The sequence below is a fragment of the Camelus ferus genome, chromosome 4, assembly GCF_009834535.1.
Source record: "Camelus ferus isolate YT-003-E chromosome 4, BCGSAC_Cfer_1.0, whole genome shotgun sequence".
NCBI lineage: Eukaryota > Metazoa > Chordata > Mammalia > Artiodactyla > Camelidae > Camelus > Camelus ferus.
In genome coordinates, this window is record NC_045699.1 from 19,258,833 (window position 1) to 19,285,222 (window position 26,390).

General features: G+C 43.3%; 1 protein-coding gene across 3 annotated transcripts in view; it reads right to left on the reverse strand.

Annotated features, from left to right (window-relative positions):
* ADAMTSL1 (ADAMTS like 1) overlaps positions 1–26,390 on the reverse strand; it is an 825,910-nt gene that overhangs the window by 110,493 nt on the left and 689,027 nt on the right. For all 3 annotated transcript variants that reach the window (XM_032477631.1, XM_032477630.1, XM_014555590.2), the window contains 3 exons: positions 19,988–20,167; positions 11,838–11,991; positions 9,849–10,968 (listed from right to left, as the gene is read on the reverse strand). In XM_032477631.1, coding sequence (XP_032333522.1) covers positions 9,849–10,968; positions 11,838–11,991; positions 19,988–20,167 — 1,454 coding nt within the window. The remainder of the gene's footprint in view (positions 1–9,848; positions 10,969–11,837; positions 11,992–19,987; positions 20,168–26,390) is intronic.

Genomic DNA, 26,390 nt, shown 5'->3' on the forward strand with positions numbered 1-26,390 from the left:
TGATGTGGGGAAGAGTTATGGACAAGATTTTTCAGCTAGGGCTGCTCCTTATCCAAATGTAAATTGGAGTTGGCTTTTGCCTGAATCTTGACTCAAAATGTAGTCAAGAGTAGAAGGACCCAATAAGTGTTCAGTATTTATAAACAGTGACTGAAAAGCAAGGAACAGTTCAGCTTCATCTTGTTTGTGGTCTATGTATCTAAATACAAACGTGCACAGGCCATCAACACTGTAAACATACCCAGTTAGACACAAACACAGATGTGACAGCGACAATGTTTACTGAGTGCCTATTAGGGGTCCAGCACTGGGCATGTTTGCAGCTGGGTGCGTATATGTAAAGGTAGCACAAATGATAGAAGAAAAGGCTTTCCCTGAAACAGGTATGTCACAATAAAAACAGAAGCCTCACAAATTGGCAATCATCTGGCTAGAAAATAGAATGTTAATTTATGCGAGGTCTAGCTGACCTCCCACCTGCCCCACTGTGGCTTCTTTCTAAAACAGTGGCAAGTCCACGTATTCAACTAAGGTTAAAATCGATACAAAGAAACAGTCCCTGGAGCCAAACTGAATCTCACATCTCTGTGCTTCAATTTTAACATCTGTAAAATTGGGATAGTGACCTCAGAGGGTTATTGTAAGAATAAATGGGCACCTGTAAACACTAGAACAGTGTGTAGCTCCAAGCAAGTGCTCAATAGTTAGCAATGATGGTGAGGATGATGACGTGATGGGAGACAGGATGCCATAAGCAATCTACTCTGCACTTACTCAACAGCAGTGATTTGTAAATTATACAGCTGTGAGCCACAGAGCCTCAGGGTCCTAAAACTTCTCTAGTGGAGAACATGTGGGCAAGGCAGAAATGTTAAATTGGGAATGGGTACCACTCCAGAACTCTGCCATAATTGCACATTAGAGACTGGAAGTTCAGATTATGCAAAACCATGCAGACCACAGTCTCCAGTGATTAGGAAACCTCCCTCCCGATCACTGGCACTCATCATTCCTTTATTCATTTGGTCACCAGTTTCTTGTTCGTTATGTGTCTGCTATGTTCTGGAATGGTGGAGAAAATAAGAACATTCTTAAACATCTGCCCTTGAGGAAGAGTAACAACATCCAGAAGGTAATATACAAAAATAACTAATTCTAATACACAGTGGTAAGGCTGAGAGAGAGTATTACACAGGGTGCTATGTGGGTCGTGGAGGGGGTCATCTGACCCGGGCTTGAGGGGTAGGCTTCCTGTCAGGAAGGACAGGATTAGGCAGACAAAATGGGTTGGAAGTTCTAAGGCAAATTCGTCAACAGCAATTAATTGGACACTGCAGAAGGGCAGAACTTAGTGGGGTGAAGTGAGGGGGTCTTGTAGGAGATGAAACCAGAGAAGTAGGCAGATGTCAGGTGATAAGAGGTGCTTTATATCATGCTAGGGTGTTTGGAACTTATCCCCAAGTGCTGGAAGGCCATGAAAAGAATTTTAAGCATGGGAGCAGCATGGACAGTTTTGCTAGAAAGATGCTCTAGTGGTAGAATGGCAAATGATCCAGAGGAAGAGTCAGTAAACTTGTTCTGGAAAGGGACAGATGGCAGATATCTGAGGCTTTGAGGGATACCTATGGTCTCTGTTGTATATTCTAGTTTTTGTTTATATATTTTTATTAACCCTTAAAAATGCAAAAGCCATTCCTTTAATAATCCTTTAAATAAATTGGGTTCAAATCCCAGCTCCACCACTTATTAAGTGCAAGAACCTCGATCAAGTCAATCAAACAGCTTTGGGCTCGATTTCAATGGCTCTTTTAATGATCCTTTAACGGCCATTCTTAATAGTCCTTTAAAAAATGTAAAGCCACTGCCTGCCATCTGCCAACCCCTGGTCTCGAGAAGGCAAATATAGTTAGGAAGCTGCTGCAATCCTCTAGAGCTGACAAAGGTAAACCATGTACAGGGTGAGAACAGAGGGCAGTGGAGGGGTGACAGAGCCACAGAGGGGCCAGAATGGTCTAGAAGTATAGGCAGACCTCATTCTATTCTGCTTCACAGGTACTTTTTTTTTCTTTTTAATTGAAGGTTCGTGGCAACCCCATATTAAGGGGTGCCATTTCCCCCAACAGCATGTTCTTACTTTGTTTCTCTGAGTCACATTTTGGTAATTCTCACAATATTTCAAACTTTTTTCATCACTATTACATTTGTTACGGTGACCTGTGATCAGTGTCTTTGATGTTACTCCTACAATTCACTAAAGGTTCAGATGATGGCCAGCATTTTTAGCAATAAAGCATTTTTAGATTAAGATATATAGGTTTTTTAAAAAGACATTAACACTATTGCATGCTTAATAGTCTATAACAGTGTAAATACAACTTTTATATGCACTGGGAAACCAAAAAACTGTGTGACTTGCTTTATTGCAATATTTGCTTTATTGTGGTGCTCTGGAACTGAACCTGCAGTATTTCCAAGGTATGCCTGTATTTTGGCTTGGAAAGCTGAATGGATGGGGTACTCTTTACTGAGATAGGGATTCGGGAGTTTAGTTTTAGAAATACTGACTTGACCTTCTTGTGGAGCATCTGGGCTAGAATGCCCAGTGGACAGCTGTACATCTGAGTCAGAAGAGAGATTTGCTTTGGTGCCAGATAATGAGTGTCACCAGCACACAGGGGACGCTGGGGCCATGGGATGATGAGTGTAAGTAGAGTGAGATACCTAAGAGGGTAGCTAAGAGGTGGGCAGAGGAAGAGAAATCCACAAAGATGCCAAGAAAGAATAATCAGAGAAGTAGGAAGAGCTAAGTGCGTGTGGTTTCTAAAGTAGTAAGAAACTGTTTTTAGGAGGAAGGGCTCAGCCTGCGCAGAATGTTGCTGAGAGCTCAGATGAGATAAGAAATGTTGTGAGAGACAACTTTCTTCTCTTTGAATAAACAACAAATAACTTTTTTAGGGGGACAGCACTTTATCCAAGAGAAGTGTATGTTGCATGCAGCCTGAGTATATGAGGTGGGCAAACAGAAGGCAACTCTGTAATACACTGAATGGAAGTATTAGGGCGGACTTGAAACATTCATAATTAACAACACTGGGGGGTTAATAAGATAGACTTCTGTACGTGAAATATTTCCAGGAAATAAACTGGCTACTTGGAGGGTATAATATTAATGTTATCAAACTACTCAGGTACCAATAATGCACTCAGCCCATGAAGTGAGGCTGCAAGACCTGTCACAATGCAGCAACACGGAGGAGCCAGTCAATTACGGATACACATGAGCTACGCGGATTCAGTAAAAAAAGCAAAGGGAAAATGAAACAGAGTTCTCTTGTTTTCTAAATCAACTGGCACACAGCTCTCCGAAAAGGACTTTCCAACTCACCCCTGATGACTGAGCCATGAAGTCCAGTCCTCTTCTTTGTATTCAGGCTGAACTACCTGACCACACTTAGTAATTAACCTCTAACCTCTAGCTGGTCCAGAACTTTTCTAGAAAATTGGCAGATTGGGAGTCTTAACTGCCACCATATCTATAGCCTCCATACACACACACTTCGTGGTCTCTCTCAAAACCTAGGTACTATAGGAACTAAATCTAACCCACATGCAAGCTGGTGGAGTCTGGGAAGGAGGCAAGAGGATGGGAGAGTGCTTGGAATTCCTAAGTGTCATTTTAGCATGGAATTCTGTCTGACTGGACCAAATCTTTTAATAGAAGTGATAGCAAGTGCATAATTCTACTCAGAGGTTCACCTTTCTCCATTTACTCTCTCAGCTCTTCTTAAACATGTTCCTTGAACCCTGAACCTCAGAACCACCTGTAGGGCCTGTTAAGATGCAAATGACCGGGCCTTACTGTAGAAAGAGTTTCTAGGGTAGGGTAGGATGGGGGTGTTTGCATTTCTAACAAGTTCCTGGTATTTACTGTACACACTGAATATGGGAACCCCTCCTCTATCTCCTTTTAAAAGTTTAGAAGTTTCAAGAGAAGTACTGGGACCACTGGGGTTTAAAACAGACGTGAGGCCCAAGCTGTTGCATTCTCCATAAACCCTTCACTCTGTCTTAGTTTCCGCGGAGCAGGGACCTTTCCTTATTTACCATCTCACTGTCTGGTGCCTGTCACTGTATCTAATGCTCAACAAATACTTGGAGAGTTGAAGGGACAATTGCAAAGGGCCCCTTACTAACCCCCCAGCTTCTGCTCATGCTTCTCTCTAATCCACTCACCACAAAGCAGCCAGTGTGAGTCTATAAAAATGGAAATTAGGTCATTTCGTTTTCCTGGCTGAAATCCTCCAAAATCTCCCTGTGGTGCTCAGACTAAAACCTAAACTCCCTTTCCTGGTCTCTGGTCACCCTCGTGGCCTCATCCCACACCACCTCTACCTTCTGCCTGCTACACTACGACCAAGTGAACTCTTTTTGGGTTCTTTCAACACAATAAAGTCATTTTCCCCTTGGGAGGGGTGGGTGGTTTGCATTGCCTGTCCCTTGCCCAGAAACACTCTTCCTTCTGATGTCATATTGCTGGACGTTGGTCATCATTCAGCTCTTGGCTTATAGGTAACCTCCTCAGAGCACCCATCTAACGTGGTCACCAGATCATTCCTTATCAAAGACCTGTTTTAACTTTCTGCCCAACACTTTGTTGTGTGCTTTTCTGTGTTTATTGTCTTGCTTCACACTCATTCATTAATTCATTCACTATTTACTAAGAACCTGTTTAGTGCCAGGTACTCTTCCCAGCACTGGGGACACAGCAGTAAAGAAAGTCTCTACTCTTATGGACAGGCAATCAACATGTAAATGTGGAATATGTTAGATAACAATTAAATTCTGTGCATAAAAGAGCAGAGTTAAAGAGTTAGAGAGCGATGAGGAGTGTTCTTTCAGATAGAGGGATCAGGGAAGGCCTTTGTGATGTGTGCCCTCTGAGCAGATATCTGAATGCGTGAAAACTGCAAGAGAACATGGACTTTTACTTCATTCACTATAATGTTTCAACAAATAGGTATGTATCTAACATGTAAGAGGTAGATTAATAAACACCTATGGAATGAACAAATATGCATACCTCTCTCTTAGCACCTCAACACTGCAATCACTTCTCTGGTTTCCTAACTAGTCTCATTGACAGTGAATGAGCCTCCTTTTTCTCCATCCCTAGTATCTAACATAGGGTCTGGCTCAGAGTAAGCACAGGAGAGTTTGTGAAGTAAAGGAAGAAGCAGGGATTATAAAGAACCAGTCTCATAATACACTGAGGGACATCCTGTAAACTAGTGTTTGAGAGGCCGACATGTGCTTCAAAGAATCATGTGAATTCATTTTAACTAGTAAATTACATATATGATGATATGAATAGTATCTGAATTGTGAGTGGTTCTGCAAACCAGTTTCTTTCAAATCTAGCTCTGGCATATTTCAAAGCCAAGAAGTAACAGACTTCAGTTTCTTTCTACCTTGACCTATCTTGCTGGCTCAGGCTACTTAGAATATACTTTAATACATTTGCAAAGTCCTGTAGACCAACAGCCAGCCGAAGCTGGCAGACTCTTTCAGAAAGATGGATTTGGGTACTAAGCAAAAACAGACTAACTGAAGTATCACACTGGGCATTTCAGCACTTCTCTGTTCGAAAGTAAATGAGCATTTCTGAGCTGCTACCACAGACAGTAATGATGACAAGCAATGAAACCCAACACAAAAGAGGTCACCAACAGCCCAGAGCAATGCAGTCCCAATGGCAGCTCTGTGCCTCCTGCGTGCTCTGGGCAGATACATCCACTTCTTTTCTCAAACAGCACTTGGAAAACTGCAGAGAAAACTAAACTTCAGCATTATTTCTTACTAGCCAGCTAAGCAAAATGGAAAAATTATGATGTGAAAGATCAGAAACAGAAATCTCTTATTTTTCCCCACTGCATGCCATTAACTTGCATTACAAAGCTCCGTCAAGGCTACAGGTAGGAAGAAATCATGATAGTGGTAAAAAATGGAAAACTGTTTGCCCATTTCCCCCCACCATGTGCTTTCCCTCTTAATGTTATCCCCACTCCCACTCTGACGAATGTCCTGGTGCTTGAAGACACAGGATTTGCCCTCTCCTCTCCTAGGTCTAGAACTTTTCGTAACTTTAGCACCTGACCGCCATGTTTGTTTTTCTAGCTGGATGCCACTGAAACTTCTTCATCTTAAAGCCGTTAGACTCTTAATGCCCATGAAAGTGAAAATTAAAAGGCAAAAGTCATATTTCTAAATGGTATGTCAAGAATGATTGGTATCCTTGAGATTCCTAGGCCAAAAAATTGTTCATTGATCAAAAAAGTACTTGGAAAACACTGCATACTATACCCACTTGGAATATCACAACACACGTTGTAATGCTTAGAGTTAAAAAGTGGAGAAACTAAAATGATATTCAATTGAGGGGTAGTTAAATGCATTCAAGAAAAGTAATCAACTGTTAAAAAAGGTGATACATACTACTCTGAAATGTCTCCTAGACATGTTGTTGAATAAAAATCAATTCAAACTTCTAAACATGAGTAACATCCCATTAAAAAACATGAATCCTACGTGTGTATATGTTTTATATGTAACACAATAAAAGACATAACAATTCCAAAAGGATGTATACCAAATTATTAAGGGTGACAGCCCCTGGGGAATAGGGTTGGGGGCATGAAGGAGACTTGCATTTCTGCTTTATAGATTTAGGTATTATTTGAATTGTTTTATAGCCTCTTTATTACTTTCATAATAAAAAAGAAAAAATCAAATACTATATTAAAATAATAGAAGTAAAATCCAGCAGTAAATACATCTGTTTAGCTTTAAGTGAGGTCGTCCCCACTGATTCCTGCGATCAATGAATCTCTACTTTGTAGAGCACTCAGAAACAAATTTTTCAACAAATCTTGAAGTTACTGTGCTCAAGGCTGTCCCCACTCTCCATCAACACATGGGTTTTAACCTCTGTGACCTTCTGTGAATGAGCAAAGGTGGTAGATGGGACCTCAGAGATGATCTGCTACAACTCCCTCATTTTAGAAATGAAGGGATTAAGGCTGAGGAAAGTGAAGGGGTTTGACAAGACAAGCCTGAAGCCCTCAATCCTCATCTAACTCCTTCCACATCTTCCCTAGTCACCAGGTGACATCAATGGCCCATGATCCTTGATTTCATAAAATAAGCTCTAGCACTCAAGGAAATTGTCGGGACCTCTGAGGAAGCCATAGACTCAATGTTCTCCCCGTAGTTCCAGGCAGAGCAGAGCCCTGATCGTCCCCTCCCCCTTCCCAATGGCCTGCCTTCTCCTACAGCTTTTTGGAGGAAGTAGGCTCTATTCAAAGGAAGGGACCCTGGAAAAACCTGGTAAAAAAACAGCAGGGGTCTTGAGGCAACTTGGTATCCCTAGTGAAGTATAGGAGATGCGTGCAAACATGAACTTTTTCACGCAAAACAGTAAGAGCCTGAGTTGGGCAGGACTGGGTTTGAATCTGTTCTTTCGATTCTGCCTTTTACCAGCTACCTAACAGTGGTCAACTTCTTTAATTATCATGAGCCTTGGTTTCCCTACCTCTGAAATAGGGATATCTGCTCATGTGTTACACCTTGCAGTGGACATTAACTGAGTTGATGGCTATGGAAGTTGCTAGCATGGGGGCACAGTTACATTACTTAGTAAAGAAATGTTAATCCCTATGTTCTTCACACAGCCCACTGTGACTCCTTTCGATCTAAATAGTACCCATCCTGGGCAACAGGCCCAGGTAATACACATAAAACAGTACCTATACTTGAGAAACTGGCTGGCGGGAGGCATGCATGATTTGGGCACAATAGGTGTGACTGTGCAGTGACAGAGGTGAGTTCCACTGCACCATGCACCTGAGCACCAGGGTACCACTTTCAATCAGAACCCATCATCCTGGGGTCTGACACCGGCACTGCTTCTCCATGACCCAGTGGCCTCAAGGGGATTGACTGCAACTTTGGTCTGACTCACAAATTCCTTACAAAGATTTCTAGAAAGAACTGCAGGGATCTGATCAAGCAGTTAAGCTCATCAAGGAAAGTATAAGCTGGGGACCGAGAAGCAAACAACAGGAGCGGTTACCATCCCAGGCTCTCCAGGCACATTGTCTGCATCCAGACCTTATCTTCAGTGTTTATATGCGGGTCCAACACCAGTGCCTCAGCTTTCTCACTACCCATGTGGTAACAATAATGGTACTCACTCCACAGGGTTTTTTTTTTTTTCCATAAGATTAAACAAGGTAATACCTTTACAGCATTGAGCACAGTGTCACAGAAAAAAATTCTTAGATTGTTATTAAAGCTATTTGATCTGTAAGTACTCAGGCTGAGAGGCACTATTATTGGCATTTCAAAAGCACAAAAGACATGGGCAGGACAGATACAGGTCACAATTTGTTCATTAAGTCTCAGAAGAGTGGACATCAAATCTCAGTAGAGTCCAAGGAGTACTCTTTTGGAACCACGTAAATCTGATATTGAATCCTTGGTCTGGCTCTTACTAAAGTGTGATCTTCTGGGAGCTCCTAACCCTCAACCATCTATGTGAAACTGGAGGATAATGTCACTCTTGCAGTTGACAGTCAGAAGAAATGCAACAACATATAAATAAATGTGGCATTCTGCCTGGCACAATAAATCCTGGCTTCTTTCCCTCATTACTCAAAGCCAGCAAGCTAATGAAAAAGATTAGCTGAACAATAGCATTTCAAAGTACATTTAATGAAAACAGCATTCTTCATGGATTCAGAGAGGATACAAAGTTAAAATGAGGACTTTGGACTGGAGGACCTTAAAGGTTCCTCTCTCATCCATAGTCTACCCTTCTCCCATTGGCTGTTTATCTTATTTTTGTCACATATCTTGGCTCTGCCACCTAATAAATATGATCTTCAGCAAGTTGCTAGACTTTCTTTCCTCTTTTGTACACCTAGTTCTTAGGACTACTGTTAGAAGTTGGTGAGATAAAGCACAAAAAGAGTTTACACTTGCCTGGTAGATAGTTACTACTCAGTCAATGCCAGCTTGTTGTCAGGGCCACTATAAAGATGAAAAGAGGATGTATGTAGGAAGCATGGCATGCTGCTTGGCACATAGGTAGTATTCAGAAAATACTATCATTATTATTACTTCTTCCATCACTATTGATTTTACATTGTGAATGGCCATAGCCCAAGGAAACCAGTAAGTAATACATGCTGTCATCCCAGTAAAGACATATCAAAACAGAGCTACCAAGAGATACTAGAATACTTAATCACAGGTCTGACCAGGAATAAAACCTTTCTGGAATAAATAGTCTTGTCCAGTCCAGACAGAGGATGGGTTCACCCACGGGAGCAAAAGAAGCTGGCTGCACTTTCTCCCCAGCCCTGGGGGACCACACACATGGAGACAGCATCCTGGTGTGTAAGCTTTTCAGCAGTTCATCTCACAAAATGGTACTGTAATAATATCTTGGCCTGGAATGATATCTTTCTGCCAAAAGTTCAAAGCTATCCAGAAAGTATCTCATTAATCTTTGGGAGCCTATGGGGATTGGGGTTGGTAGGCATTCTCACTATTATTACCTTATAAAGATGAGAGCAGAAAGTTTAGAGAAATGAAATAGTTCGTCTTTGTTGCAATGGTCTATCAGTGACGAGAGAGGGCTTGAAACCCAGGATGCAAGCAATCTCTGAGGCCCAGTGCTTTAAGCCACAGCCTTGGAAACACCTTGAAGGAAGAATGAATAGGTGCCTCCCGCAAAATGTGGCCCCTTGCCCTCCTCCCTTCCCAGCCCAGGTAACTGCAGAGCTCACCTGTTGCTGAACTGAACCTCTTCTCCGTTCCTGGCCCAGCTGATGGTAGGCTTTGGGTTGCCTATGGCCTCACAGTGCAGAAGCACACTCAGTGTCCCGCTGGCCAGGGCCACAGTCTGCCCCAGGTGGGTGACCACCTCGGAGGCTGAGAGCTGCTGGGCGGCTGAGATCTTCCGCAGGATGACGGGCTTGCGGTGTGGCCGGCGAGAGCCGCCCCCCGCCTCCCCGGTGGATGAGGTCCGCAGGAAGCTGCTGAAGCCTGACACGTGATTATGAGGAGTGATCGCCACTGGAGGAATCCTTCGCTCAGGTGGCTTGAGGAGCACATCCTGGTGCTCTAGGTGGCTGCGGAAGATCTCCTGGGCCAGCTGGGCCACCAGGTGCTTGCTGTAGATGTCGCTGAGCTCCTTGGGTTGCTGGGAGAGGTTCCGGAGGATATTGTCCAGGCGCTGCTGATCAATCACTATGGCGAAGGGCACAAGGGCCTGCTCGGCGTTCTGGTCCTCCTCTGAGGACGTGTTCCTTTCTGTGGAGTCCTGGACCTCCCACGAGGCCAGGGGCTCTCCAGGCCTATCCCTCTGCTCCAGCAGCCGAGAGACAAGGTCATCATAGCGGCTCCCAGCATCAGCAGGGAGACTCCGCTTCTCAGTCTTGCTGCCGTTGGAGAAGATCCCGTTCTGGTGTTTGTGGGTCTGCAGGGTCTCCTTCGGGCTGGCCTTCCTCACTGCTAGGGCCTCCTCCTCGCTCCTCGGGCTCAAGGGCCGGGTTACCAGCTTCCGGTTGCCTCCAATGAGCTTAATCACAAACTGCTCCCGGGCAGGTCCCACTGAGCAAGTGTAGATGCCTGCATCAGAAGGCTTGAGGCGGTGGATCATCAGGTACCCAAAAGGGGCCATGGTGACATGGGCAGAGCTGATGAGGTGCTGGCCGTCTTTCTCCCAGGTGATGAGGGGCTTGCGAAAGCGCCGCGTGGGGCACCGCAGCACCACTGTGGTCTTGGGGAGCAGGTAGGCAAATCCCCCTACAACGAAGTGCAGCTTCCTCTGCCTGCGGGTCTGGATGTATATCTTCCTGGCTGCTGCTATGTGAGGACTGTGCTTTGTGGATGGCCGTCCGGGCCCTGGAATGAAGCAATGAAAGGGAAGCCAGATGGATGGAGAAGGAATATTGGACAGCAGAGAAATAGGAGTGAGGTGCAGTGATGAGAGAAGACAAAAGAGAGGGCGAAGAGAAGAGAAAGTGAGATGTTGGGACAAAAGAGAAAAGAGGGAAAGAAGGCACTTCAGAGTTTGCTTCGTCCAGGGCCTTCATCTACCACCTTCTGTTTTCCAGGAGGAACAGGCTACCAGCTGTGGACCATCAAGCTGCTGCCACCATCAAACCCTCGAGAACTAATGGGATGCACTGGGGCAACCTGCTATCAGCCTGTTGAGCTTTCTACCCCTAAAAAGCTGAAATGCAAGATTCTAGATGGAGGGTGATCCCAGGGGAAAGGCAGTTCCTCTCATTAAAGGGACTTTAAAAAAAGAAAGAAAGAAATCGGTATCATAAAAAGAGGCAGAGGACAAGAGAAGGAGAATGTCTTCCTTTTGAGTCCTGCAGAGCACCAAGGCACAGATGTACATGGAAGAGACCCGAGAAGTGTTATGCCTCTGCGGGTTAATATTAAACAGAACAAATCTGTTTAGAGTAGTTTAAAACCCTGGAGTGGGTAACATTAGACTTCATTAGTAATATGCTGACTCCAGCTTCCAGATCTCCATCTGCCAGCAAGTGAACTTTGCTCTACCTCCTGCAAACTGTTTTTCCAGTGAAAAGGAGCATCCTGCCTATAATTAAGATTCCTTTTCCATCTCCAGCTGAGCTTACCAGCCTATTGCCCTCTGTGGGCTTTACTGACCATCTTCCGTTTGTTGGTCTGGGTTTAGGGAAAGCTACTGCTCTTGGCTCTGGCCGTCTCCCTACCCCCCCAAGCGCTGGTGTACTCACTTGCACAGGTGGCCAGCATACAGGGCCTGATAGACGAGGAGAACGGCAGGGGAGGGCACAAGGAGGAATTGACAATAGTTGAGACCCCGGTTTTCAGCACCTTTCGGCAAATGGCACTTCGAGTCTGGGTACCCTCCCCGCAGCTCGTGGAACACTGGTGGGGAAAGAAAGGCCAAATGCTTGTAAATGCAGGAAACTAGAGGATAATAAGTTTTGTAGGGGCTCTCAAATTCACCAAAATATGAGAAAAGCAATAGCAACTGGGAGAGAGAGAAGTATTAATTATGTAACAATGTAGGAAGACACATCCACATCGCAGCCAGGTTCTAGTCTAAGATCTTGCACTCTCACATTTCCTGTGGACATTTCACCTGCTTTTATTTTTATTGGGCTGGGCTTTAGAGTTACACATAGATCCTGTGTTCAAATCCTACTTTGCTATTTCACTAATTGGCAGGTTACTTAAATTCTCTGCATCTGTTTCAAACTTCTTATACTTATTTTGCAAGACTGGGAATTCATATATTTTATGAATATATGATATGATATATTGTAAAATTGCACACATGGAAATGACATTTAACTAATACTAATCCCTTTCTCCTTCCTTTACAAAAGAACACTATAATATTCATATGTCAAGTATCAGATAGTTGTTATGCAGCTACTTTGTTAGGGGGTGGGGTGCTAAATGGTATGAAACAGAGATGTGCAAGATGGTTCCTAACCTCCAGGAGTTGGCATCAAATAATGAGAAAACACTGAAATCACTGTTAAAATGAAATAGCATATTAGGGACACAGAAATCAAAACCATAATGAAATACCACTTTATAGCCACTGGAATTTCCATAATCAAAAAGACAGACAATAGTGTTATTATTATAAGTGAGGATGTGGAAAAATTAGTGCCTTCCTATATTGCTGGTGGGAATGTAAAATAGCATGGCCCTTTTAGAAAATAGTTTGATAGTTTCTGAAAAAGTTAAACATACATTTGCCCTATGACCCAGCAATTTCATTCCTGGGTATCTTTCCCAAGAGAAATGAAAACATATAGCCACACAAAGACTTGTATGCAAATGTTCATAGCAACATTATTTAAGATAGCCAAAAGTGGAAAATAAGAAGGGGAGAAGCAAGATGGTGGAGTAGAAGGACGCTTGTAGCTCACCGTCTCCCACAAATACACCAAAACTCACATCTACGGACCTACTCAGCCAACCAGAGCACCTGCTGAACTCCCAAAGAACATCACCATCTTTGAAAGACAAAGACGCCAAAAATCTGGTAGGAGAAAAGGAAAAAAGAAGAAAAAGCAAAACAGTGCAGGACCAGTCCTACGGGGAGGGAGCGGCAAAGGAGAACTGGCGCTTGTTCACTGGGTCTCCCCTCTCCAACGGAGAGGCCAGCAGGATGAAAGGGGAGCCTCCGAGGCTCAGATCTGCCCGGAGTACCCTTTGACCGACAGAACTGAGTCAAACGGGCACAAAGGGTCCCTGCGACACCCAGGACACCCAGCCCAAGACGCGAGCAGGCAGATGGGGCCAGGACAGGCCGCCCGGGCCGGGCGGAGGACTGGGGCGGCTGCACTGAGGCAGCCCAGAAGGACTGCAGGAGGCTGTGTGCCATGGCTGGTGGGGGATACAGAGCAGAACAACCTCGGTCCCCCATAAATTGCGAAAAAAAAGCAAAGCGGAGCCACGGCCGCCACCTCCTCCTGTGCGCAGCGCCCGGGCGGGGGAGGGGCCGAGCCCTGAATCCGCACCCGGGTGTTCCACAACCTCCTAGGTAGGACTGAGATTTGTTTACATCCTGAGGCGTATAGGATCTTTCTGTCCTGGCACCTCAGAGAATTTGCACCACCAAGACAAACAAGGAGCTGAGATTTGGCATGGATCAGGGGCGGGGCCGTTCCGCGGACTTCCCCAAGCCCACCTTCAGAGCGCCGACCTGAGGCGAAGCAGGCACTGCACAGAGCAGCGGAGCGACTGGCTCCAGGAGAGGGCGGGCGGCCACCCCCACCCACCCCTGTCCTAGCAGGAACGCAGCACCTGACCACGGTGCTGGGAGGAGGCACAATCCACCCACCTGCCTCCCCCCGCCCCCAGCGCAGCATCTGAGTGCGGCATCGGGAGGGGGAGTGACCTGCCAGCCCACCGGTTAAAAGCTCAGCTCCTGACCCAGTGTTAGGAGGGGGTGCGATCTGCTAGCTGGACAGCCATTGGGGGCAGCACAGACAAGGGCACCAACAGAGGGCCTCTGGAAACAGTAAGCTGAGTTCGTGAAACAGGGCGAAGACACAAAGACCTCTCAATAAAATCATTAAGAGCACACCGTCTTCAGCAGAACCAGATAACTGATACTCCTTAAGCCACAGTACCAGAGAGATATGAGCAATATGAAGCAGAGGAACCACTCCCAATTAAAAGATCAAGAGAAAGCCCCTGAAAGCACAATCAAGGAAATAGACATAGATGGCCTACTAGATCAAGATTTCAAAAAAGGACTGATCAAAGTACTGAAGGAACTAAAAGAAATAGTGTTTAGCGATATTAAATATGTCAAAAATGAAATGGAAGCTATAAAGAAGAACCAAGTAGAATTAGTAAACTGATTTGCTGAGATCAGAGCTGACCTAAAGGCTGTGCAAAGCAGGCTAGACAATGCAGAAGAAAGAATAGGTGACCTAGAAGACACGGCAACAGAAAGCACCCAATCAGAACAGTTGAGAGAAAAACAAATAAAAAACAATTAAAATAATATAAGGGACCTATGGGATAATATAAAGTGTGCCAATCTACACATAATAGAAGTTCCAGAAGAGGAAGAAAGAACAAAGGGGATTGAAAAGGTATTTGAAGAAATCATGACTGAAAACTTCCCAAACCTAAAGAAGGAATCAGATATCCAAGTACAGGGGGCTCAGAGGGTCCCAAACAGGAAGAATCCAAACAGACCTACACCAAGACATATCATAATCAAGATGGCCAGAGTCAAGGATAAAGAAAGGATCCTAAAGGCAGCAAGAGAAAGACAAAGAGTGAGTTGCAAGGGAACCCCCATAAGGCTCTCAGCTGATTTCTCTACACAGACACTACAGGCCAGAAGGGAGTGGCAAGATACATTCAAAGTCCTGAATGAAACAAAGATGCAGCCTAGGATACTCTATCCAGCAAGGCTATCCTTTAGAATAGAAAGAGAGATAAAGAACTTCACAGACAGGTAAAAACTCAAAGAGTTTAGCAACACTAAACCCATGCTAAAAGGAATATTGACATGTCTACTCTAAATAGAAAAGAAGCAGGATGCTACAAAAATGAGAAACTCGTAAATGGAAAGGAGATAACTGCCACGAATTACAAAAAGAATAAACACAAAATTGTAAAAGAAGACATCTAAATAATTAAGAGTGGGAGAGGGAAGCAAGGAAAGCCATTGTGGAAAACAGTATGGAGATTCCTCAAAAGACTAGGAATAGACTTACCATAGGACCCAGAAGTCCTGCTCCTGGGCATCTATCCAGAAGGAACCCTACTGCAAGGAGACACCTGCACCCCAAAGTTCATAGCAGCACTATTTACAATAGCCAAGACATGGAAGCAGCCTAGATGTCCATCAACAGATGACTGAATAAAGAAGATGTGATTCTTCATTTTTTTATTGAGTAATAGTTATTTTACAATGTTGTGTCAAATTCTAGTGTAGAGCAGAATTTTTCAGTCATACATGAACATGTATATATTCATTGTCACATTTTTTTTTGCTATGAGCTACCACAAGACCTTGTATATTTTTCCCTGTGCTATACAGTATAATCTTGTTTATCTATTCTGCATTTTAAAATCCCAGTCTGTCCCTTAACACCCCCTGCCCCCTTGGCAACCACAAGTTTGTATTATATGTCTATGAGTCTATTTCTGTTTTGTATTTGTTTTGTTTTTGTTTTTGTTTTTAGATTCCTCATATAAGCGATCTCATACGGTATTTTTCTTTCTCTTTCTGGCTTACTTCACTCTGAATGACATTCTCCAGGAACATCCATGTTGTTGCAAATGGCATTATTTTATTATTTCTTATGGCCAAGTAGAATTCCATTGTATTAATATACCACCACAACTTTTTTATCCAGTCATCTGTTGATGGACATTTAGGTTGTTTCCATGTCTTGGCTATTGTAGTGCTGCTGTGAACATTGGGAAGAAATGTTCTGATAATGCGCTACAACACTGATAAACCTTTGAAGACATGCTAAGCTGAATTTTACAGTATGTAAATTATACCTCAATAAAGCTATTAAAAGAATTAAATAACAATAAAATAATTTAGTAAAAATATAAAACTAGAAGACGTGAAGTATTATAAAATTAACACTAACAACTGGTGAATGCTTATTGTATACCAGTGGTTTCTGGCCTAGTCTTGATGATGGCTGAAGTCTGGATGGGTTTAGAGAACCAGGGCTATGCATGGGTGGCAGGGAAATATCCAGAATCAAGGTAGAAGAGTTCAGTGCACAAGTTCAAGGTAGGTTTGAGGGCAGAGCTAAACCAGCTTGACTGAACAGAGGGGCCAACTGGAGAGTGTCAGGAGCTCAAGAGGTAGTTTGGGGCCAGACATTGGAGATGTTTAATTTTCAGACAGCATGTTTGGAACTATTCCATAAGGCAATGAGGAGCCATTAAAAAAGAGAGGAGTGAAATGATGAAAGAGGTGTTTTGAGAAGGTGAATCTGGCAACGGTGCCTGAGAGGGTTGGGAGTAGGAGACAGATGGCAGGCAGGGATGTCAGTTAAGGACGTTAAGCCACAGTAGTCCAGGCTTGAGATAATAAAGGCTTGAACCAGGGTCATGGCAGTGTGCCACGTTAACTTGAAAAATGACAGCAAAAGCCTCCAAAATACTATCTTCTATTTCTAAGTTTTATATGCTAGCCCATGGAAATGAACTATTTCATGCAATGCACTTTGATTTCTACCACCCTGAAAGACACTTAAGATGAAAAATATGGGGATGAGAATCAAATCAATTGCTTTTGTTCCCTGATGATGGTGGATTCCAGATTCCACCCACCCCTTATTTTCTTGTAAATGACAGCATAGCACCAAATCCAGGGATCAGGTGGGATGGAGGTAAAGAGCCTGGAAATTTTAAAAGCATGGTCATTTCAGTGCTGCCAAGGAGAAAAATGGAAAAATAGACTGGCTGTTAGAAGATCAGTTTATGATTTTGGTCCAGTTCTTTCTCTAGGCTCAATTTCCACATCTCTAAAACAGGGAAACTACCCTAGAGCCGGGTTTTCAAACTCTGTTCTTTAACATGTTGAGGAAATGATTTAGTGGCTTCTCGGGTGATCTGGAGACCCAGCCACTGGAGATCCGGGACCCCTTCCCACACTTCAACCAGGACAGCTTTGATTTGTTCTGTTTTATATTTCTGGCTTCATAGTAACATTTCAATTGAAAAAAGGGTTTTGTGGCTTTAATTTTTAAAAGAACAACTAGGCTATCGGCTCTTCTAAGTTCCCTCTAGCTGCAAAATTGACTATTCTGACTTTAACTTCTTTCATAATTTTGGGAGGGAGGAATTTCTAGAAAAATATGATTTAAAGATATTTAATAGCCAATTTTTTTCCAAGAGATGCAAGTGTTTCTTTTAAAGAAAAGAAGTAAGGTCTTCTGAGAGGTCTTTTCTCAGCATAGAATCTGAAAGCAATTTTATTTGAAGTGTTTAAAACTTTGGCTTAATTCTGTCTCTGAGGGAGTCTGTGCAGTAACCAGGAGATTAAGCCCAGATAGCTAAGGATGCAAAACACCCATAGATCATCCAGGTCTTCCTCTCTCCAGGGGGAGTTGTGTGGGGGTTGTGGAATGAATGTCTCATCCTAGCCAGAGGGCCAAGGGCAGGGATGTTGGGATGACAGGCCCACCAGAGCCTCTGTGAAGACCCCCAGGAGCACTGTGTTGTGACACCAGCTTGAGTTTAATCCTAGCGCATCAGTGATTACTTCCCACCACTCCCAGCCCCCTCTCAATGTTTGGAATTTCCATTCATCTATCCAGATAATGCAGACCCGAGTAACATTCTTTGGATGATGGCTAACTATTCCTAGTTCCCCAAATGGAACTTCTGCCTCCTAGGAAGACCAGCAAAGCTGGTGGGGGGCCTCGGCCATGACCCTGGGTTCAGCCAGTCAAGTTAAGTGCTTTCTTTAATTTCTTCTCCTTTTCCTGACAATGAGGAAGGATGGAAAAAAATCGTAACAATAATAATGGTTAACTTTTACCAGGCACAAAGGACTTTATACATATCATTTAATTTAAGCCTCCCAATAACCATGTTAGTAGACACTATAATCATCTCCAATATTTAGCAAAGCACAGTAAGGCCTAGAAAGGTGAAGTAATTAGCCCAAGATTATACAGCCAGGAAGTGGCAGAGTCGGGAATTGAACTTAAGTTTGCCTGTCTTTGAGTATGAACTCTTCACTACACAAGATATTGTTCTAAAGGTCTCCTTTACTTAAGGGGACTCATGGGCTTTCAATGCAGCCACCTTCTTCCCTGACTGCCTAATCACAAGGGCCAATCCTTCAGATTTCTGCATCCCATATGCTCAGAGGCCACAAAACTCGAGGAACACACAAGTGCAATGACACACACAAGTCCGTTCATCAGCATGCCACTCATGGACGTTGTAGACTTAAGAGAGCCACATCTTTTCCAACATGCCCCCAAGAGAGCCACTCACCTGGCAAACACATCAGTGCTCTCTCCCACTCCGCTAGTTTCCTTATGATTTTTTAATATACGATCCCACACCCCAAATCAACAGTCTGTGGAAGAACTGTCACTAACATGTTCATGCATGCTCATACACATACACCCACACACTCATCCCACACACTTTTAATCTTCTATCCCTCTGAAATAAAATTGTTTCTAAAAGATGAAATAGTAATCACCTCCCTTCTGTTCTGAGACACATGGGGGAGCTTCCATCAGAAGGCAATTTTACCGCCTGATTATAAAACCTATGGTGATGTGGGTTGACTATCAATGCAGTGCCCTCAGTAGGTACCATCTGATGACCTTTACATGGGCTGATAAAATACGGGGCAAGAATTCTCAGAACGTAGGTTGAAAGACGGGGCATCTTCATTTTCAGAGGCAGCTTTCCCTGCTGTGGAAGCAAGTGTCTCTGGGACGTATTTCAACCAGCAGCAGCTCCCTCCCTTGAGCTGGATATCATACAGAGGCGGCGATGAGATCAGCGAGGCCAATCCAGATGCTTCTATGCAAGAAATGGGAGGGTCCTGAACCTGGTTTTGACACAGAGATTTTCACTTCAGGCCTAGTAATTCTGTTCTTGGCTAAATCTGCTTGTGAGGCAATACTTTCAGGGGGATTTCTTTATGGAAGATACACAGGTCTATGAAGCAGGGGGGAGTTGTAGGTAATTTAAAGAAGGAAGCGAGGTGGAAAATAAGTTGAAGCTGGGTGGCAACAAATTAATTTATGCTTGTGTTAGAGTAGGGATGATTTAGAAAAGTAGGTTAGTTGGGGGTGTATCCCTAACTCTGAGGTAAGTCAGGAGTGGTAAGGCGGATGCAGTCATCTCCCCAAATGCGAGGCAGCAGGGGAAATCAAGTTCTCCTGCTGGGAAGCTTCTGACAATTGAGAGCCAGGAAACTGACAGGAAAGAGGCAGGATTTCCTTGGCCTTCTTTTCCTAATAAATCATGTTCCTTGTTGTCTGGTAACTTGGAAGAGAAGAACGAGAGAGGCTTTGCCCTTCCTGAGGAGAGACAAGAAACATCTGGGAGGAGGAGAGGTAGGGAGATCAGGAAGGCGGGATTGAAGGTAGAGGGCACCCAGTATTCTGAGCAGCACCCAGTATTCTGGTGTTGTTCCATGAAGAGCCCATTTGCCACTCCTTGCTTCTGACTGTTGAGTAGGGCCGGCCCCTTAACTCATGTCCCTGCAGCCTGGTTAAAACCTAGTTACACACTACAGTATAGATGCTTACAAAAATTCTGTTCCAAAATGTTAGGAGGATTCTCTTGTTCTGTTCTTGCCTTCTATATGTGTAAGGTTGAGTGCCTCCTTTTTTGTCCTTATTTATCCTTTGTTTCTCCTTCTGAGCCTACATACCTCTGTCCAGTTAGAGAGAAGCCACTCGCTGGGACAGTCCTCTTTCTTGCAGGCTTGCTGGGAGGCTAGTTTGGAGGCTGAACAGAAGGTCTCAGGAAGCTCCAGGAAACTGCCATCAGCCATGCGCTGTTTGCAAAGGACCTCCCGCTTCTGGGTGCCCCCTCCACAAGTCCTGGAACACTGGGGAAGGAAGAGAACGTGGACTCAATGTAGGACAGCAGCATGTCTGACTGTCAATCCTTACCTTAGCCTTGGCTGAGTCAGGAGTGAAAAAGGAAAGGAAGAAAAAAAAAAAAAAAAGGAAGAAAACCCAGGAACCAGTTCAAAGGATTTTACTTCCTCTGCTTGAAAAGAATATTGTAGCAAGATCTACACCCTCCACAATCTTTTTTTGAAGTATTCTATTTTACTTTATGTTTTTAAATTTTTAAAAATTTTAAATCTAAGTATTGAATTTTGAATGAATTTTGTAGCAAGATCTACCCCCTCCACTCTGAAACTCAAGTATTTAACTAGAGCATCCAGGAATTTCAAGGGCCTTTAAATCTTAGAAAATGTCTCCTAAAGTATGATTTGCTGTCACCCAAGACAACTGGTTTAAAAGGTTAGTATAATAGGGTGTTAAACATTTATGATCCAGTGATAATAATCTGTACTGTTTCCAGAATGAACAAGACAGAGCTCCTGCCATCAGTGTCAATCCGGAGGAATGAACCTGCAGAGAAGGCAGCTCTTTCTCCCTGAGTGTGAACATCCACTCTGCCCTAGTGGAGGGGTGGTAGAGTTGAGGCTTGGTTTTCTGAAGAACTCCCTGGAAGACCTTTCTTGTAGGACTGGTGATTTCTTAGGGCAGTGGGACCAAGAGCCACTGAAATTTGGGATACAAGAGAAATATTCTTAAGTACTATATATATGAACAAACAACAAGGTCCTACTGTGTAGCACAGGGAAACTATATTCAATACATTGTAATGGCCTATAATGAAAAAGAATACGAAAAGCAATATATATATATAATTGAATCACCAATATACCAGAAATTAACACAACACTGTAAACTGACTATACTTCAATTAAAAAAAAAAAGAAAGAAAAATATTCTCATTTTAGTGGTTTTCAGAAGGACCCCAATCATACTGTTTACATGTAATTTAATAGTTCTGATCTGGTAGCATGAGGGGTCAGGAGGCTTTTATTCCAAGTTTTTGTCCCCTCCCTTGCCACTGCAAAGAAACCATCAGTTTCTAGGTGAGCACATGACTTTCTGGCATACAGACTGTATTTGCTGACCTCCCTTGAAGGGGCATGTGACTAAGTGCTGGCCAAAGGGACATTCATGGAAGGGTTGTGTGCAAGTCCAGGGAAATGTCCATAAAGAGGGTGTGAGATCTTCCCCTTTCCTTCCCCTCCTTGCTATCTGGAATGTGAACATGATGTCTAAAATTTAACATTCCCCTTTGGACAGTGCTGGGCAAAAAGGTAGAAGCAGCCTAGCTTCCTGATTGTGAAGCCACCATACCATCCCTGGGCGGCCTGTGTTTGTATGAGAGAGAAAAACGCTTTTCTCTCTTACTTAAGCCACTGTGACTTTGGGTGTCCTGTCATTTTTAGTCAATCTAACCCTAGCTAGAAAGACAAATAGTGTATGATATCACTTATGTGTGGAATCTAAAAAATACAACAAACTAGTGAATATAAGAAAAAGGAAGCCTACTCACAGAAACAGAAACCAAACCAGTGGTTACCAGTTCGGGGTGGGGAGACTATCGAGGTGAGGGAGTAAGAAAGAGGTACAAGCTACTGGGGTAAGGTAGGTTCAAGGATGTACTGTACAGCACAGGGAATATAGGCAATATTCTGTAATGACTGTAAATGGAACCCTTAAAATTGTATACAAATTTTTAAAACGTAAAAAAAGAGGCATAGGTACAAAAGCCAAGAAATATATAAAAGAAAAAAAAATCCAACCCTAGCTAATCTATCGACCCATAACTACTTTTTACAGCAGAAAGTCTAAGTAGTGCTCTGCTTTCTTCAAGAATAGTTCCTTTTCTTTAACCTGCTGCCCGTGTGCTTGTTGAAAATTAGTCCTGGGTGTGCAAAGCCTGGGAATTTGTGCTGCAGGAGCATCTCCTGCTGTGGCAGTGGCCTCTCAGAACTCACGGGGGTCTGTGCTCAATGGGCTGGACTCAGAAGCCAGGAGGCTTTGTGCCCATAGTGATACGATGTCCTGAGTACAGTCAGAACACTGCTGGGGCCCAGCTGGCACCTCTGACTCAGTGGTCCCAATCCTGATGTGCTTTAAAATCACCTGTTCTAAGTCCTGGGCCCCATCTCAGATCCATGAAACTCTGGGACGTGTGTCCCAGGCATTAACTTTTTAAATTAAAAAAAAAATTTCTTTAAATCTCCCACGTATTCCTGTGTAACCAGGATTGAGAATCATCTCTCCAAATGAATGTCCCTCCACCATTTCCAATGGGAATAAAATAAACCTGGGACCCAGGGAAGCCTTGGTTAGAACTGGTAGTTGCTTGGAGCCCCAACTGAGGAACTCTGCACTTTGTTTGCAATATGAATGGCTTGAGGTCACAGAGCTATTGGGTAATGAAATTGGAAAAGCGATCAACTTCATCTAATTAGGGCATTTAACCCTAGAGCTTTTCAAACTGTCCCAAACTATCCAAACCAGTGGTTGAATGACCTTTAGTTATGCTTTAAATGTCTAAAATTTGGAGTGAAAAGAATTTTCTTGAGTCCCACAGGGGGAAAAAAAAGTATTTTCTTGTGGCTGGATTCAACTGCCCACCCACTGAATAAAAGAAGGCTAACAATAAAGGTGAAACCACTCTATGAAGCAGACCTTGTCTCCACTTTACAGATAAAGAAGCTGAGGCTAGAGGGGTGAAATAATTTACATGAGGTGAGACCTGGTTTGTTTCCACTCCATGCAGCACTCAACTACCTCCCACTGAGAGCATGCTGTGGACTGGGAGGGGTGGACACAGCCAGAAAACCTGGCCTGTCCTTCCTGTGGTTGTAGGAATGCCTCTCTGCTTGCAGTGGAGGGGACCTGGCATGCTGCTTCAAGCTGAAGCCCCAGGCCTTCTAAGCATCAAGGCTGCCAAGAGGCTGGTCTCACTCTTTCCCCTAAATAGACGGGAGATGCTTCCCAATTCAATCCTAAGCCTCTACTCTAGGCCCAGAAGCTGGCCCACGATCCAGGTTGGAGACAAACCTTCTAAAGAAAACTCATCTACATGTGGTTGCCATGGAAACATGTTCTCCCTGGATCCTTTGATTTCTGAGTGGCAAGTCTACATCTGGACACAGCTTCTAGGCTATGCCACAAAGCTGGGTGTGTAGGTGGACAACAGGCAGTGGTCTACAGCCAACTGTTACTCATCACAAATCCAAAGAGTTTCTTCCAAGGGCTGGTCTAGCACATCATTTAGCCCTAATTAAGGGAAAAAGAAATCTATGGCCTCAGAGCTAATGATTCAAGCTGTGAGTGGCCCAGACCTTTGGCTTCTCCAGCTTGTTTCTGTGATTCCTTGGCTTTTTCATTTAATGGAGAAAACAAACATTTTAGTTCTTGTTTAGTAGCAGTCCAAGAAACTCTTAAAGGATTTTACTTCTTTAATGCATTTTATGCCCATGAGGCCCTACACTGCCTTCTACAAATGTAAATCCTCAATAAATATTTGTGGAATTGAATTAAAGTTGGTGGTTGGGGGAAATCTAAATTAGTGGCTAAGAATTCCACTTACCTAGAATAACCCTTCTTGTCATATGGACAACTCAGATTTTAAATTTGGTCTTCTGCATGACTTCTTAGGTAGCCTTCTCTATTTCTGTCAAATTCTCACTCTAACTAACCAGTTATTCTATCATCAGATTAATTATAAACCTTTATTGTTCAGCTGTTTTTCAAAACTCTTTTATAACTAGACAACTAATCATGTGGATTACTGATTCCTGAAGATTTGCCAAATTTAGGGACTGTTTTCTCCACAATTCTTTCCATTCAATGAATTATTAAAATTCTTCCATGAACTTAATGTAATTTTAAAGTTGTTCAAATGATAATTGTTGGAATAAAAAGTCAAAATTTTAAAAAATAAGTCAAAAATTTAAATCTTAAGCTCCGAGTGACCACTCCTCTAGGCCTACTCAACATGTCCACTTAAATGCAAACAGGCATCTTGCCCTAAATATGTCCAAGATGAAACTTTTGATTCTGCCTCTCCAACCTCACCCCAAATCCTCTCTTCTCCCGGCTTTCCCCATTCAACTGAATGGTGCCACAAGATCCAAGATGAAAACCTGGGAAATGTCCTTGAGTTTTTCCTCTTTCTCGCCACGTCTTCCCTGATACACAAACCATGAGCAAACACTTTCAGATTTTTCTCCAAAATAAATAAGCTTCACTTCTCTAATAAATGATAAAGTAGGATGCCACCATCTCCTGCCTGGACTGCTGCACAGATTCCTAACCAACCTCCCAGTTTCTAGTTTTCTCAGTTAGGGCCCAGCAGGAGAGAGATGGTGCACTCAACTTGAAGACAGCTAATCTCTTCTTCTGATGGCCTGCTGGGAACATCATTGGTTGAACACAACCAGAAGCCAGAGGGTAGAGGCTACACCAGTCAGCCTCCTGGGATACAGGCGGAGAAGGTAGATAGCGGATCTATAGGAGCGGCGGAAGATATTTAGCACATCATGGGATTGTGAGGGTTAAACCAAGCCATATATTTAACATGCGTGGCCTGAAGTAAGCCCTCAAGAAAATATTACCTGTTATTATCGTTCAAAAAAAAAAAAAAAAAAAAAGGCCTGCTTAGGCCTTTGATCATGTTGTTCACTCTGGGAGCAATGCCCTTCACCTCTTTGTCCATCCAGAAACTTCCAACACACCCTTGAAGGCCCAGCTCAAAGACCACTTCTTCAGGAAAGCCTCTTCTAACCCCTCTGCCTCATGGTGTATGAGTCCCTGCCCACCCCTCCCTGCCCTGGAAGTGTCCTGCCTGTCCCCGCTGAGGGCTGGTTGCTGCTAGGCCTGCTATTTTCCTCCACCTCCCTGCAGGCACACAGGATTGCACCTTTTAAGGAAAGGGAATGCACTCATCTTTCTATTCCCCCAGTGCCTAGTGGAACGTCTGGCAAAGACCATACACTTCATAAATGTTTGCTGAACTGATGATAGGATGAACAAAAGAGCCAACAATCCAGATGTTTAAAAGATGTAAAACAAACATCCAGCTGATGGGCTGAACATCCACCTTTTATCGGGCTGTTTCATCATTAGCCAGAAGCTGCTTCTAGGTAAGTGAGCAGTGGGTTTAGGCCAGATGCAGCGTGTGCTCTGCTGGGTGCTCCAAGCCCCCAGGTATGGTGGACGACCATCTGGCTGAGCTAGTGTTGTCAGGGATGTGGCTTTCAAACGCTCATCTCATCTTTGCTCAGTAAGTGTCCCTGGGGTGTATGCTGATGAAAAGGTGGTTTTCAAAATTTTGAAAAACCAGAGAAGATGAAATGTCAAATGAATAAAGGTTCCAAAGTCTGTGATGACTTTGTGAACATGCTGCGGTTACCTGGTGAGGTTGACTGCTCCCAAGTGAGAGGCAGAATGCAAAGAAGAAAAAATTTTAAATGGAACAGCAAAAGAAATTTAATAAAGCTAAATGAAAAATGTCTGCTTTATGAATCATCATTGAAAATAATATTGCACTATGAAGAGAGAGATCTCTGGTAATGGGTATTATTTTAAAATATAGGCCTTAACCAGAATAAACAACCCAAAATAGCATTCATATTCTTTATCCTTGTTGCCATGCATATTTCATGATATAAGGTCATCGATTCATTAGTTTTCTAAGAAAATTAAATACTATACAATAAAAAGAACACTTAAAAGTTATCTTTCTATACAAAAATGCAATGGCCTGAGTGTCTTATACTTTTAAAGATTTTCCCATGATCAGTACATTAATAAATTCTGCCTGTTTTGACATTTTGGGTTTCATGTTGGTAGTTTAATTCACTGAGAGCTGAGATCATTTCCTTGGTACCTCAAGACATGAACACAAAGTTGTACTGAGCCCAACACAAAGTGATGGCTACATTCTGTTTCTTAGGTCAACTTTCCAATTTTAACATAATGTGCTCTGCTTACAGCTTCTAACTCATCGCATTAATTTCTTCATTCACTCATTCATTCTTTCATCAAACATTTACTGAATACTTGCCGAGTGCCAGGCATTGTATTATGTGCTAGGGAATTAAGATGACCAAAGAGTGGTTACTATGCCTCAGGTATCTGCAGTCCAGCTGGGGAGAAAACATTACTCTAAAATGGGATCAGTTTTACAAAAGAGGGACTACAGAGGAGAGTGCAACTAAG